The 17,189-nt window shown below is 39.2% G+C and overlaps 1 protein-coding gene across 1 annotated transcript; it reads right to left on the bottom strand.

The window, feature by feature from the left end:
• Positions 1-245: 245 nt before the first annotated feature.
• Positions 246-15,697, bottom strand: dstyk (dual serine/threonine and tyrosine protein kinase). Its single transcript, XM_026348314.1, is given in 15 exon segments — positions 246-672; positions 674-759; positions 1,640-1,774; positions 2,017-2,131; positions 2,240-2,353; positions 2,481-2,613; positions 3,084-3,240; positions 3,397-3,526; positions 5,981-6,157; positions 6,249-6,332; positions 6,475-6,713; positions 8,329-8,524; positions 8,702-9,208; positions 12,926-13,335; positions 14,652-15,697. Coding segments are annotated over 15 exon segments (2,796 nt in total). The 5' UTR covers positions 14,863-15,697; the 3' UTR covers positions 246-570.
• Positions 15,698-17,189: the final 1,492 nt, after the last annotated feature.

The following is a 17,189-nucleotide window of genomic DNA, read 5'->3' as shown; positions in this document are numbered from 1 at the left end:
ACCAGTGGCTGCGATAAAGCAGTTTATTGCAGACAAGGCTTTACAGATTTAAGGGACACTGTCAAACTTAACTTACCTGGTGGAAAATCCAGAACAATAACGCAACAACAGCTTTTTAACAGATACTTTTTATTTAAAAAAAGACATATGAATAGATGCAGAAATGTTTGTTTTAAATACAATCTAAAATTAATCTTTTATATAATCTTTTTTTCCATAATACTGGGAACAGGCTACTTTTTTTAAAACAATTTGCATCTAGTAACAATTCTATCACCAAGCAGCAATTAGCATGGCAAAAGGATATTGTATGTGTGCATGTAGGTATGTATACAAAAACACACAGCACAAGAAAAAAAAAAATAAAACACACATTTGCAAACTCCTGTATCAGCTCCTCATAAATAATGTAAATCCAACAACTGTGCACAGGCAGACTTCTTTTTTCCTTCAATCTGTCACCTGTTCCACAGACTCTTCTCTCTTCAGCTCTGTTCTCCATAAATACAACAAAAATACTTTTCTGGGCTGAATTCCTATCACACGTGTGTTAGTTTGTCTGGAGTGTTTTCAGTTTGAGTCCTCGAGGCTGCTGCTTTTCTGTTCAGAGCCACAGTTGCAGAGCCGATCCATGATGCTTTGCAGGCTGGGCTCGACAATCCCGAGCAAGGGGCCTCTGAGAAGGGTCCCCGTTCCAGCAGGCCTCCATCAGCTGCCAGCACTCCTCGTCAAAGCTGGGCAGCCGCTCTGGTCTGGCACCTGGAGACAACATTGACATAAGTGAGTCAGAAACACACACAAGTACATAAACACACCAAGTCTCATCCCTAAAGCTCAGACAGATTGTGTCTGAGGCTGTGACTAATTGTTTCACACAGTTTCAGTTCAGGCTAACTCAGGTGTGCTTGTCTGTTAAGTTCAGATCTTTGCACTGGTGTGAAAACTGTGGACTAAACAAACAATAAACCACCTAAAAATAAGGGTGTTTGATCTGCTTCAAGTGGACTCTGATACGCTATGTTTGTGGTGCGACACCCATCAGAGCAACAACAGGATTTTATCATAGTAGATTTGGATTTTAGCTTGATTTCTCAAACTAAACTAAATCGATCTTATAGCAATGGACTGTCTGAGCAGACTTTTGAGGAGTCTATATAGAGAACCAAAGATCCTATAAAAATAGGAGGAAACCGTGCTAATAATTAAAGGACACCTTACTGACATTGGACATACATAGTAGAAGGTCATTTACTTTACATCCCTGAGAACAATATGAACGGAACATTAAACAAAAAACATCAATATGATAAAAATAACTACATATAGGTCAAGTAGTCACATGTTTAGAATACTTAGGTTCAAAAGCAGTGGTCATTTAGTTAGGACTAAATTTAAGACAGTAGAGAGTACAGGTTGGAGAGCGTTGGTGGTTGATCGTGCACGTACTCATTGTGCTGCTCTTTTTTTTTTTTTTTTTTTTAAATGTGTTTACATCCCACTCACTGCAGTGCCATAGTGGATGATTTGTCTTATAATAAGAACCAGCACTGGTTCTTACAGAAGCACAGAGGACAGCAGGTGTAATGCTACATTACACCAACGTGAACACAAACTTACATGTGACCGTGGAGTTGTTTACCTTTTTTAACGTTATTCCAGAGCTGGTCCTTGCTGGAGCATTTCTCAAAAGCTTCTGGGAGTTTCACTGAGCCCGTGCAGAGGTACCAGAAAAGGATCCCAAAGGCGTAGACATCAACAGAATTATCATACTTTCCTGTCAGCAGAAGAAGAAACCTTAAAACAGACTGAACATTTCCCCTAATTTAGCTTTAATTTTGACATAAGATGGACGGATTAATTCCTGTTGTGATAATCTTATACACATTAAACACATTACATTTAAAAACAGTCATACTGTTAAAGTTTTTTTCCAGCCTTTGGTAGGTTTTTAATCAGACAGTTCTCATACCACAGCTGTTGCTTTATGATGATCATCAAAAGTGTGACTAATCGTACCTGTAAACAGCTCTGGAGCCATGTGGATTGGGGTTCCAACAATGCTACCAGACATCATGGCCTCTGGTTTACAGAAGCCCAGGTCAGTGATCTTTGCTCTGTTTTGCTTGTCCAACTGAAAGAACATAAAAAAGTCAAATAGAAAAGTGTCATTTTACAGTAATTCAAGGTAAAAATTTACATGCAGAATTGTTACAGAAGTGTTCTGTGGGTCTGCACTTACCAGAACATTTTTCAGCTTTATGTCTCTGTGCAGGAGGCCCTGACTGTGCAAGAAGCGGATCCCCTCCACCACATCCAGAGCAATCAGAAGTCTCTCCCTCAGTGATAAACCAGCCTGGCAAAGATAAATCAGGACAACGAGTAAGTCAGAGGACAGAGAGGAGACAAAAGATTAAACCGAACGTACAGTGTTTTTCTATAAACAACGGCACAGCTCTTTCACTGGGGTTTCATTGGGTCACCTTCAAGCCTGTGTACAGGTCTCTGTGCAGTCGCTCCATGATGAGCAGCACAGCGATGCTGGAGCCACCTCCATAGGTGTGATCGATCACTGAGCCGTGGAGGTCAACGAGCCGCTCATGTTTGGACAGGGACCTGAAGGAACATACAAAAAAAAAAAAAAAAAGAGTCATACCTCAGTTATATGATCATGAAATAGTCACGTGTTATCATATCATTATCACATATTCACAGTTTGTCCACTTTTTCGCAGCCACAGAGCAGCTTTATTCCAAGTTCCCCAGATTTACGCCAGTTGATGCAGACAAGCATTAATAAGTCACTGTCACTTCGATCGACATGTTGATGTGACCACAGAACAGCCTCCGGGCTTCAACAGTCAAAACTATTTTTTCTCAACAGGGTGGAGTGTGAGCGTTATAAGGCAGCTGTCATTTTCAGTGAAAAGATTGGAGCTCATGACAAACGCAGCCTCTTCTAAACCTGCTCGACCCATTTTAAATTTCTCATCCACAGTCTGCCAACAAACATAACTGGAAGTTTGATTAGACCCAACTAGACGTTACAGACATGGGGACATGAAGCTCTTATTCTCACTAACTCACCTTGTGTAGTGAAACTCTAACGCCAGGTCGTTCCAGTGTTTATCATCAGGTGGTACCACAGACTTTAAAGCACATGGGTAGCGTCCTCCCCAACTGTCACACAGGTAAACAACGCCGTACTGGCCTCGACCTAACTCTCGCCCGAGCTTAGGTTTGCCTGTCAGAAAAAAGTGTGGTCATTTTTTTTTATCCACAGCATAGTTTGCTGCTGGTTTCACAGTTTATTTTGAACAGTACTTTTTTGCAGGAATGTTTGAGCAACCTGTAAAATCCCCCGTTGTGTGAACAATGGGAGGTTTTGGCGTTGACTCACCATGCAGTAGCACATCCCTGAGGGAGCGGCTCTCCAGAGACAAACGGGCCAGCCGAGGGGCGTGGTCCTTCCTCACACGCAGCCACAGGTCCTCGGTACGTTCCAGACGCCCTGTGTGTCCTTCCTCCAACTACAAACACCAACACATAACATATCATGGTTAGTGTTAACATGTGCTACTGACCAACCAACATCTAATGTGGCTAACTTGTAGCCCTTTTTGTAGTACTTCCTTTTATTTATGCAAGAGTCCTAACATATATTTCTTCCCTCTTTGTTTAGTTTTTTTGGAGAAAAAAAAATCTTTGCAATACAAAAAAAACGAAAATCACAAAAAACGCTGTTACAAATTCAGCAATGAAATCATACAGCTGCATATTCTTACTGTTAAATGTAGAAAAATACACATCACAATTACAAATTACATTGTATACATGGCTCTAAAAGCCTGTTTTTGTTAGATCTAAGCTTTTTTTTTAGTATTTTCTTTGAACTACATCATTAAAGCTGCTGTCACCATAGAAATGACAGACACCCACAGATCAGCTTCTTTGACCTCTATGGCAATGTCGTCATTTGTTAGAATATTTAATGCCCATTTATGGTCAAATACAGAGTTGCTCCTTGATTTATGTTTTTTCAACCAGAAAAATAAATGACAGTAAATTAATGTCTGTCTATGTATTTGTTTTCATACAGTCCACAGAGTTAATTTCTCATGTGTCCTGTTTGCTTTGAGCAGAGGTGATCAATGTTAACATGAGAACAGAAAAAATGTAAAGCTAACTTGCAGCTCAGCTACAGTTTGTCTAAAGCTGGTGACAATAAATAGTTAGGACTTCACTTTTTACCACTTAAAAAAAACTAATTTGTTATGGGGGTTTCAATCCACACAAATTTGTTTTATCAAGATCAGATAACTGTAATAACTCTGAAAGGAACAGCTCATGATCCAAAGTGTACCACATCATGACAACAGCCTCTTACTGTTTAATAAGAGAGTTGAAATTGCTGGTGAACAGCTCATACGTATTGGACAAGCTATACTACTAATGTATCTCAACAGTATTCAATAAAGAATAAGTGTCAGCATGGTTTTATGTACCGTGGTCAGCTTAATGTAGCCTGTCAAGGTCACTTAGAATATCTGCCCCAGGTGAGCAAATTTTATTACTAACAGAGATTCAGGTACATTTATTATCTTATAAATTATTCTGATAATTATAAGAATAATTTGACAAAACCAATGAAACCAGTCTGCTGTGGGGAAACTGAGATTACCTGTTCCATTTGTTATTTACCGTTTCAGCTCAACAGGTTAAATCTGATCAAATGTAGGAGGTAAACATTTTTTAATTCCTATCCACATTAGAGTTTTCTAATGTTTATACACCTTACAGTGTCAATCAAAAATGCACTGCATAAAAGTGCACTATACGGCACCTCATATCACACAGAAAGCCATTGTCTAATGCATTAACCTGCAACCCAGAGGCTCTGATGCAACAAAAAAGAAAGACATAAAACATGGCCTGGAAATTTGAGTCAAACTGGTTTGGCTGGACCACCAACCCAAAGACACGATATTCAACTGTTCATTCAACATACTTCAACTCTTAGACTATTGACGTCACATTGTTCTGTTCTTTTTAGGATCCTGCTTTTATTTTCCTGTGTGACCAGGCAGGCTTTATATTCCTGATAGTAATCCTCAATTTGCATTTACAGCACACTTTGCATTCACATTCAAAACACCTTTTCCATATGAAACTGAACACCAACATGCTGCAGGCCAAAGATTTTATCTTTAATTTACACACACAATTTATACTCTTCTTATTTAGCTGTTTCTGACAGGAATGTGGCACAACAACATTTAATGTTGGGATGACTTGTTTGCACTGCGACCACTCGCTCCTAATTAGATTAATAACTAAATAAAAGATTTTTTTCCCTCATCAAAAGCTCTGAACTAGATATTAACTGACACCACCTCTATATGACTTCCACAATTACTCAGTGTATTTGTGTGTAATTGTATTAAGAGTGAAGAATTACTGTAGTGAGCATGAAAGTAGCATTCAGTGACAGACACACAGACACACAGACACACAGACACACAGACACACAGACACACAGACACACGTGATTATTATCATCAGAATAAATTGACAGTAACTGTGACGGATGTCAAAGAAGAGTATCTGCTAATTGCAAAATTGAGGCTTAAAAGTTGGAGCAATTCAAGCAAAGAGGAATACATTTTTAAACCATGAGCTCAATCACGAGTCTTGTCTTGTGTTGTGTGGCCTGCATGTTATTTCAATTCAAAAGCTCTGGTCCTTCTCCCCATACAGTGTCCTTCACCCTTTGTCTTGCAGCTCCCCTCAAAGTACAGCTGTAGCCACTTAGACCTTATTGTCATGGATATATGTCAGCAGCTCATGGGGTAAAATTTTACATTCTTTTTTACATTTGATTCATCAGTTAATTTTCAAATAAAGTGAAAAATGGATGCCACAGTTTGCCATACTATAAGCAATGGGAGAAAGAAGAGAAAAGTAAAAGGGCAGAGGAAATCAACCTGGCGCAAAGATGCCGCAAAGGCTTCATGGGAGCTGTTTAGGCGGGTTCTGAACTGGGAGCAGATGCTTCTGGCCAGTTTGGCAGCGCTGAGACTTTCTATGGCATCCTGGGCCACTTTCCGCTTCCACTCGGGACTGATGGCAGGAGGGTTCACAAATGTTATCCTGTGGATTATCTAGGAGGAATAAACAGAGGAAAAGATAAACACCCCTTCAGATGTCAACCTTCATCATGAACTCTGAAACCCTGTGTTTGAAGATACCGACCTGTTTGATTTGCTCCCAGACGAGTCGTGTGACAGAGGAGCCTGAATGAAAGGTGACCTCCACATGATAGGCAGCATTTAATAACTGTGACAAATCAGAAATTCAAGTAAATATACCTTTCACTGCAATGTTTCTTTTCTGCTTAAAAATAATAAAAAGAACAAGAAGAGTTTATACGATTAACATTTAGCACACAAAATAAAATGACAGTTTTACTATTGCTCACTTGTTTGAGGTGATTGGAAGTGATGTTGTGAACTGAGGAATCAATGGTGGACTTCTCCAGACTGTTGAGACATCGCTCCAGAGTTCCTACAAAACTCTCCCTCAGATAGTCCACAGAGCTTATCAGCTTGTTTGCCACAGCCTGATTTAGACGAACCACAATCAGCTCCTGGATCTGGTGGATGCAGGATTTTATCTCCTTCGACGTAACAGGATCTCCATTAGTTGTTACAATGATGTCTAAAGTAGAAAGAAAATAGTTTAACATTAATAAATAGAGTGTGTGCAGCCAATTAGCAAGCTGAAATTCTAATGAATTATTATTGACAGATAAAAGTATGAGACAGCCACTTGTTACTTAATACATGTAAAACGTGTTTACAGATTATTTTTATTACTTTCTACCCATTTTCTGTTCACCCCAGCTGGGCTTTGGTTTGTATGTTAATAATAAATCTTATTAAATATTCTGTAAACAATTATCTTGTTTTGTCTTGAGGCAGATGCAAACTTTGTGATACTGACTTATATAACTAAAATGGACATGACTTGAATTCACTCTGTTGATCTATACTGGTGTTGAGCAATGTTTTGTAACATGAAGCACATTCTGTCAACTAGGTTTTGCACAATTCCACTGATTTACAGGATGTAAACAATACAAGATAAACAAACAAACAAATACAAAAGGTTACATGATGCGATGCAAATATGAAGAATATTGAATGTACACAATTTGTCTGCACTGCACTAGAAGAAATGGGACAAACAAAAAAAACACACCTGTGCTGGGTTTAATTCACAAATCCACAGAACACAATGAACTGAGCAGGATCAACAGGGGAAAAGGGAAAAAAACAATGCAAAAATCAATGAGAGGACTGTCTGCTCAACGTTGTAGGCAGATTGTGACATGTAGTCACACCTCTGTAGATTGAAATAAAGTTTAAGACTAACGAATAAGGTCTTGTGTAATGTTGGCTGAAGACTAGAAACCTATATCCTGGACAGACAAGTCAGTTGTCCATTTAGCCTCATCATCTGTAGTATAAAACAAAGAGAACATGAATAAAATGATCTGAGGCTGCAGTTATGCCAGTTATGCTCTTTAATAAGAAAATAATAAAGAGGAAATCCTTTCTTATTAAGTTGAAGATGTGTGATCTGTTGAGTAATCATATATGGCAATATCAATTCAAAGTTGTCAGGGTCTTTATTTGTCTAAAGAAAAATAAATAAATAACCACAAAATAAAATTGAATTCCATAGTTAATCGTTACTCTGATCATAAAGACTGTGCCCTTTTAACAAAAAACAAGTAAATGAATGCATTTAAAGACTGAACTTAGCTTCTTATTTTGAAGTCATATTTAGAAGCATGTGAGGTGAATAAAACATAACTCAATATTTCGTATTCACAGGCCATTTCCATTGCTTACCATAAAACAATCCCAAAGAACATGATAAACGTACTACGCCCTCTCCAATATCAATTTAAATCACAAGCTTGGAGTTTATTAGCATGAAGTCATAACAAACACAAAACGAAAGAAAAAAAGAGATATCGGTTGCGATACTGTAAAAAATAAATCTAATTTTGTGGTGATACACAGTTTTATTTCTCCACTCATTTTTTGTTTTGAATTGATGCCATCATTACTACTGTTAATCACACTTCACTGTTCACTACTCTGCTCCTCTCTTATTCGGGTCTGTTACTATCAAAGTGTGCTCTTCCCGGTTTTATCAGGGAATTTTTGTGTGTTTCACTTTGCATAATGTGACAAAAACTGAAAGCATATCTTAATAGTATTACGAAAACTCCTGCCTACCACCAGGGTGTTTACTCACTAACCTGTAAACTCCAGGTTGGCAGCATCCTCCAGCAACTGATCTTTCATGCTACTGAGTGTCTCCACAATCATCTCCTTCATCTCTTCCTGTTTGCGGTTAGCAATGGCCATAAGGGAGGTGAAGAGTTCACCTTCTTTCTCACGGGTGTACTCCAGCCTGCGGGGTGTTATCTGTAGGTCCCTCTGCATGTCAAAGGCCTGTGGGGAAGTGAAGCAGAACGGACAACGGTCTGTTGATGGTTTTACTGGTAAATACTGGGTCAAATCAGACTGAGACCAAGCTGTTCATGCAGTGCTAATAAAAACTGTTACATGAGTACAAAGCAGTAAAACAATCACAGACATAAACAGTGCTACTATGCTTGATTCGCTGACCTGGTTGATGAAAAGATCTAGACAGCGACAGTGGAGCCCATTAAGCAGGTTGGCAGCCTCCACCTGCTGGTTTTGGAGCACCTGGCGAGTAAAAGGTACCAGTAGCCGATGCAGTCTTTCGAAAGCCTCACCCAGCATGCTCTGGGGCTTCGCACCTGGGGTGGGCATCTGTGTAGGGGCACCACAGGAACAGTTTCCTGTCGGGCTACTTATGAAACCAAGAGAGAGCAGCTGCTTATGGAGGGCGCTCTTCTCCCTCTCTTTTTCCTTCTCTGCACGACAACCAGGTTCTGGAGAGGATCCTGGTGTGCTGTCAGGAATACGGACAAAACAGATGGGAAAGGGAAGCATCTCTTTGACTTTCCAGAGGTCTGCCACCTGCTCTGTGCTTAAAGAGTCTTTGTTGATGGCATAGAGGATGATGGGGATCACACTGCGAGTGCAGTCTTCAAGGGCTTCTTCTATTGGTTGGACACTGGGACAAGGCACCACCATGACCTTCGCTTCCTGAAAAGAAACCACAAAAATGTTTATTCTCTAAAAAAAAGTTTGGCAAAGTCTTTGTTTTGTTTCTTTTTCATAACTCTCTATGTTTGGGAGGAAGACATTGGCCATTTGATCAAAATATACACTGCTTGCTAGCAGCAAACAGCATCCAAAATAAAACATTATTCAATAATAATGTTATTCCTTAACAAAACAATTTGGAGAAAATATCAACAGACTTATTTTACAACAAGTCTGAGGTGTTATTCATAAGAAATGGTGCCAAGTAATGCCCGTCCTGCTACACTGAGGCCATTTTCAAACCACTTTAACTGTTTAAATGCATAAATGCCACTGCAAGAGCTGAACAAATGCACATGTATCACATGCTCCTTCCATTTCTGGACATATAATGGCGCATAAATATTTGGCACAGAATGTCACTGACGGAGCAGAAAAATGACAGCATTAAAGAGATCTGCTTAACCCTTGATTAACAAAAATAGACTGGCAGAGAGTTTGAGATGGAGGGAGACAGCCACAGAAAAGAGGCAGAAATGACCAACAGCTACACAAAGGAGACAGTCAGTCCTGTCTCCAAGAAACAAGAGCAGAGCCCATCTGAGCAGACTCACTGGAACAAAGATAGCCTGCAAACATTTGTTCACAACCAATGAAAATCAATACAATGTTTGAATTGGCGTAATGTAGCCTGTTTTCAACAACAACCCTTCACAAGAATGTTTATTGCACCATTTTGAAGTTACTGTTTTGTTTTTCATATGTCGTTTAAATGTGCCAGTGTGAGTTAGTGTTACAGCTGCCATCTGACCCAGTTCAACAAAGTAACACAGTCAAAACAAATGGCATAATTTTCTCCTATTGGCATATTTTAAGGGTGACCACTAATATAACACTCATATGTTAACAAGCAGATTGCCTTGTGTGAATTAGTGGGGCAGGGGCAATGAACACAACAGATTATGTACCTCAAAGGAATTTTAGAAATGTGGTGATAGGTTAGCATCCTTTTATGTTCTTGTGGTTACTGTGTGCTTAAGCTGAAGTGGAAAAACCCTAGGGATGAAGAGAAGCTAATTAGCAGGTTGGTTGTCATCTGCTGGCCCCTAAAGCAGGGTGCTGTGATTGTGGCAGGAATGTGTGAATACCACAGTGACCGGAGAGATTCTGTGCCTTCACTTACTCCCACCTAAACCTGTTAATCTCTTATTCATCTGCAGAAACCTACCAGTGGTTTTAGTGTGTGCGCTGTGTTTACTGATTGGCTGAACAAGATTCACTACAATTAAAGTTATTTGCACTTTTTAATAAAATTAAAACTAAGATTATTTATTGAGCATAAGCAAAACAGTAAAAAAATATATCTTCAAACACATTAAATCCAGTATTACACAGATCATTTTGTGTCTAATCTGTGACAATTTTTGTATGGGAACAAACAATAACCTCTCAAGTGTCACGGTTAAGTGACTGCAGCTCCCACAGCTTCCAGTCACACGTGACAATGAGCAGCAGTATTAAATGACTGGCTTTATTTTCTTCACTTATTCCAACTGGTTTCCCTTTCAGTCGTTTGCTTTGGCTCTAACCCTTTTTGTTTAAATTAGACTGAATGTTGGAGCAGTGATGAAAACAACAACAGGTTGTTTATTATGCAATGACATGAGAACAGTCCATGATATGGGTTTTATGAAGCAGTGTTTAAAATTTCATTAATATGTTAAAGCAATTAAATTACTCACACACACATTAAGTCTTTCCATAACAATCCTTGACAACTGACTGGCATGACTGTATTTCAAAACACATACTATAAAGATCTAATCAACCTAAATGTGCATAAAGAGAGGAAACATTAGTAAAATGTTTTAAAATGTTTTATCAAACAGTCATGGATACACTCTTTCATTAACATGGGCCACACAAAAATAAAGCTTTTCTAAACTAAAAATCCTTCTTTGAAGCTAATTAAATAACTGTTGTAACCATGGCAATGTCATCACAGCAAAGGGCTTGGGATGTTTTTTACATGACCTAGTCATGTGAATCGCACCAGACCAACGGCATTACATAAGGGGACTGGGCGGGTGGGCTGCCCTAGGGTAGAATCAGGCCTAGTTTCTGAGGATGTGTGATGTTCACCAAAAGGATTAAAGGTTAATTTCCACATGTCACACATGATAAGGAATGACTACAATTCTTACGCTATGCTAAATCAATTTTCTCCCACAAGACTAGGTCATTTCCAGAAGTATGACTGCACCACAATGTCCAACAATCCTTCCTTTTTCCACATAACTTCAGCAGTCTGTGAGTCTGATTTCAAGAAATGCTCAAAATCCAAATGAAGAGAAATGTGAATAAAAAATAATGTATTCCAAAGACAAGTCAGGAAAAGCAAAACACTGAACAGGAAAGGAAATAGTCAGCTCTACTCTAAGGTGTGCGTTAGCTAAGACGTGTGAATTCAGAGGCTGGTTCAGGGTGGTTGGAAAAACAGAAAACTAGTCCATCTATCTTTACTTTTGTCCGTTCTAAACCTCAATCTAAGAAGCTGATATAACAAAAAAAAAGAAAAAAGTAAAAAAGAAAACTGAACTGAATTATAACATTTCCTTCATCAAGACTCAAAAAACTTCATTAATCCCAGAGGGAAATCATTTTGCCTTGTTTCAGCTGCTCTCAGTTTAAAAACCAACACAAATACAAAACCACATCAATGAAAAAAAAAAAAAAAACTCATTTAGAAGAAGAAAAATCTAAATATGGATGAAATAGATCATGTTATGTGATCATGACAGAAATATTGTAGTTGCCTTATTATAAGCATGGCTGCTCGTATATCCAAAATTAAAAAGAAATATTTAATAATGTCAATTCATTAACACTTTCTTTTTTATAGTTAATCAATATACACTTTCAACAATGTGATACCATTGGTGGTATGTACTCCACACATAAGTTGCTCAAAAAGGAAATGTACTCGCTACACTAACATTTGACGTCACCAGCACAACATTCGTTCACACTTAAAAAAATACAGCTGGTCTCCGTCATTTCAAAGAGGTATGGATTTAATGTAGCCACATGCAGAGAAAATCTTGAATATGGTTCAACATTATCTGCAACGTAACGTGATGTCATGCAGCGAGGTGCTGTGTTAGCCAATTATATGCATGGATTACTTTACAACATGAATGCTGTTTTTTTGCTGTTTAACTCAAGCTCATAACAAACAAGGATGACACAGTTGCTGTCTGGAGTTGTACAATCCTATCTGTCAGTGTTACAAACTATTGTATTTTGGTGTTTAAAGAGCTTTTCATACACATATTCTGTTTTTTCAACTGGATGTCCTTTATTGCACTTCACTGTCTCACTGGTACACAAACCAAACTCCCTACCAACCCGTGTTGTTTAGTTTCAAGGGGCTTCTTTAAATACAGTCTCTCTAGACTCATTTTGCTCAAGCTTTGAGAAGTCTTCTGCTTCAGCCTTCACCTTCATTATAAATCTTATTCCAAAAATATAACAGTGACCATCATGATTGTAACCAGCCCCATTGTGTATATCTAGAAACTGAAATGTGTCAAAGCTCATTAAGTAACAGCTCTGAGTATCAACATAAAGTAAATGGTTTCGAGTCATGTTCTTATTTAAACCACAAGGTGATACTTGGAGTCGATTCTGAAGATTCACACTTGATCTAAAACCTACCTGTAGCAGTGGGTGATGCAGGGTGATCTCCAGCTCTGCTTGCCTGTGTGCTGGGTCCTCACATTCCTCGTGGATTTCCAAGTCCTCCTGGGGCACTGTATCCCAACGGCCACAGTTCGCTGCCAACTGGTGCACCAGCTCATACTGGCCAGGCAGTGCCAAACTGAGCCTCGTCTGTCTCCCATGGGTGAAACACAGTTTCCGCCTCTTGCAGACAATGCCCTGGGCTCCTTCACAAAGCTCGCCAGCCTTGGGGCCCAGAGGCAGCAACCTCTCCCCTAGAAGGAAGTTGAGTAGCTGGTAGCGGGCAGGACAGTCCTGGCCCAGTACCAAGATGTATGGAGCAGCACCCACTGTATTGCGTAGGAACTCTTCCTCATGGCTAGGGAAAGAGATGCAGCTGAGCTGACCTGGAGGTGAAGACAGAACAAAGGGAAGCATATGATTTAGAGAGGTGGACTGAGAATAGAAATATCTTAATAATTATCCTTGAGCGATGTAGTTCATTCCAGGAATTACTGAGCATTTTAGAAACACTGGGTCGGAAGTGTAAGCACACTTTATCTCTTGTAATCGAGCATCATTCTCGGCATATACAGTAGATCACTGTTCCACGATAGAGACATTAAAATACTTCTAATCTGATATAATGCCTTTGGCTATTATTTCCTGATCTAGATCTAAGATGCAGGGCACACACACAAGAACCAATTCAGCCCCATTGCTGAGAGTATCAGACTTAATCCTTAATGATGCTGAGTCACACTCTAAAACAGTGATATATCAAAGGGAAAAGAGAGCAATAATGGCCTACTCTATGTCCATAAACCCCTGCATCTCTTCCAACATACATGTGGTTTTACTGTGATACTCTAATCTAACATTCCTCTACTAGCATTTACCCCATGAGCTAGCATGACGCATTAAAGCCTATTGTTTCAGATTGACCTGTGCACAAGACTGCACATCAAACCCAATCGCAGTGTGAATTTCTGTCCAGATAAGTGTAACCAAGACATTTGCGAGATGAATGTGGTTAGCAGGTGAAGACATGCTTTTAGCATTGACCATGAAAGGTATTATTGTGGTCTAGTGTTTCTGCTGATTAAGACTAATCTTGAGCTTATTATTGTTCATTTGATATTGTGGAAAATAATTGTGACCGTCTGTGTGCAGGACGCCAAGTCACTCCTGTAGATGTGACGCATTACATTTTATCAGCATGCATACCATCACTGCTGTGTGTTTAATCAAAGTTTCACTGAAATTTATATTTGAATGATAAGATGAAAAACCTCAGTGAAGTTGCACTAAAGAAGGTATTTTAAAGAAGGACTCAAAGCTACTAAAACATGTCCACAATCGAAAAGTAAACCTGACTTGTCCCACACACAAGGCAGAATTAATCCAAACTGTAAGAATGAGCAGAAATCTCAACATATTTCGTGCACTTAGTCTGCTCCTGCTTCTGAGAGAGGGCTTAAGCTCTTAAGTTTTCCATAACCCTAATTAAAGCATTTTTCTCGGTCTTCGTGTTGGTGGAGAAATCGCTTGGCAGAAGCAACTTGTTAGTTCTTTCTTTTTCTTTTTCTTTTTTCCACCACAGGATGGAGAAGTATAACTCAGCTGTGGGCATGATTCAGTCATTAGGATGTGGTAAACACAGTGACAGTTAAATACAGTGCAGGGGTGTTTACATGTTGATGGTGCATGTGGTCAAACCTACCTGCTTCCAGAGAAGCTGAAGTCGAGCTCATGGTTGATGCACAAGCATTGCTGTAATTTTGTCTTATTTCACGGAAGAATGCATTGGTCTCCTTCAGGTTCTTCTTCAGCTGGATGGAGTGCTTGTTGTAGCTGCTGAAGATCCTCGTCAGCTCCCGAGCTAAAGGGGTGATTTTCTGTTGTTGTGGTTGTGCATTTCCCTCCATGGTCATCGATGTCAAACCTCAAATCAGTGCTGTTATCACACCGCCTGCTCGTTTGTGTTAAACACTTAAGCACCTGTATCCACTCGTAGTAGTTTCTAGCATATCATTAGCATTAGTGTATTAGTGTTGGACCGACAACAGTCCCTACAGTGTGCACACAGTCAGTGACTAAGGTCTGGGCATGTTGCAGGTTGCTGCCCAGCAGAGCTAGCTAGCTGAACGTCGAGACAACTTGCTCTATGAACAATTAGCTCCCGTGTCTACAGCACATCGTCTGTCCTGCTGACTGTAAAATGATGAATGTATTAAACAAAACAGAGGATCCCAAGTGATATGTTGACGAGTGGCTAGTTGACGTGTTAACTAATCCGTGTTTTCCGACCACACAGCTAGCCGCGGTCCGTCGCGCCGTTAGCTAAAATGCATCCCTGTCCGTGCTCGCCTTTAACTTTATATCCCAAGACAGTTTCACAGCCATGCAGCTCCGTGTTGCAGTGAGGCCCAGACTCTGACAGCTACCTCTTTGTGACAGCGGCCTAAAACGATAAGACGTTCGTGTTTTCCGGCTGCGGCTCCGGGAGAAAAGATTTTCCTAAACTGGCTCTGGGCCGGAGAAGCCAGCGGACATCTTCCGCTCCGGAGAGCGACGGCAACACCGCTAAATGAGGTTTTTGAATCGTCTCTCTTGGTGATGACAGAGATGAAGAGGACAGCCAGTGGTGGTTCAGGGTGAGGTGTGTCCGAACCAAATCACATAGCTGAGGCCGAGCAATCAAATCACTGCAAAACAGAGACACCAGCGACCAGAGTTAGGGAGAGGAAAGGGCGGGGCCCGCCACGGCGCACTGCACTCTGGGAAACGTAGGCACATTCCTACGGCACAGATTTCTGTATGTCTTTATTTTATTTATTTTTTTTTTTGATAGTTTATTTTATAATATAGGCCTGTTTGGTTATGGATGAATTACTAAAATTTTTAATGGAAAGTTGTTGTAATACTTGTGTTGAACTGTTAAATAAAAGTTCAATAAAGTCGTTTTCATTGTTGATATATGATTTTTAATGTTTGATAATTCAAAGTCTACCTTTTCTAAGCCTGTAATAATATGGCTTATCCTAATTTATTATAGCCTGCATTTGTATTTTTGTCTGAATTTATTAGTAAGTTACTACTACAATCTAGTTATTTCCCTTTGAAATGTAAAATGAAAATGCTCAAATAATGCATGAGTGCCTCAAGTAGTAGTAGACAGAAAAAAACTTCCATCAATGAAATGACCAAAAATGGTTGGACAAATTACAGTAATAATAACAGACTGCATTTAAAGAGTATATTGTATGTGTGTAGAGATCAATTTTTGAATTTAAAGCGGTGGAAGTATTCAGATCTTTAATCAATTATAAGTAATAAATACTATGGCGTAGAAGTACTCTGTTACAAGTAAAAGTCATGCATTCAAAATGTTGGGCAACTTCACTGATTTTCACCTTGCTTGTCATAGTTCTAATTTGTACACTACAGGTTGGAAAAATAATAATTGTAGAGTATATGAATGGTATTAAACTTCCTTCTTTCCCTTTATTAAAACATCTTTCTAAATAGAAATACTCAAGTAAGTAGAAGAACCTCAAATTTGTAAGTACTTTGGTAAATGTACTTATTTACATTCCACCACTGATCAAACTGTGTGACAAACAGCCTGTAGTTTAGGTTATTAGATTTGATGCATGATGCCACTAACTAATTACCCCCCTCTCCTGGCAGAGTTACACAAAACATCTTGAGAACAAGTTACGTATTAGTCAAAGTCAAAGATAGTGAAATATGCTAAGAAGCAAACTATGCTTTAAATTTAATAACATTTGACTTACGAAGACAATCTTTATTATGTATAATGTTAAATGTGGGATAAATGAAAATCAAATCCAGTAGGCAATAAATCATGGTGTTAAATGTGTCACATGTACACTCACACATCCTTTTGGATTTATCTTTCCAAGATTTTGTGCTTTTCATTCTGACCCCAAACTACAACATTTTGTTAACCTTTTCATTATTCACTTTTATATTTCATTTTCATTGTTTATTTTGTGCACAGTGTTCCTCTGCATGCATGACTGGCAAATTACTGGCACGTTAACTGCATAGCAAACACAAAGGCTGTTCCTGCTGGCTCAGGATGTTAATAAAGACACAGCGTGAGAAAGCATCCACTTGGCTCACAGTATTGAATCTGAATGTTCCTGAATATCAGGGATGTTTGCTCATCCTGGCATGACAGACAAATACTCATCACCTGTATCTGATTAAATGAATATTACGGTGCACATGA

This window comes from Anabas testudineus, chromosome 5 (genome assembly GCF_900324465.2).
Source record: "Anabas testudineus chromosome 5, fAnaTes1.2, whole genome shotgun sequence".
Classification (NCBI taxonomy): domain Eukaryota; kingdom Metazoa; phylum Chordata; class Actinopteri; order Anabantiformes; family Anabantidae; genus Anabas; species Anabas testudineus.
This window is presented reverse-complemented; position numbering and strand designations above follow the sequence as displayed.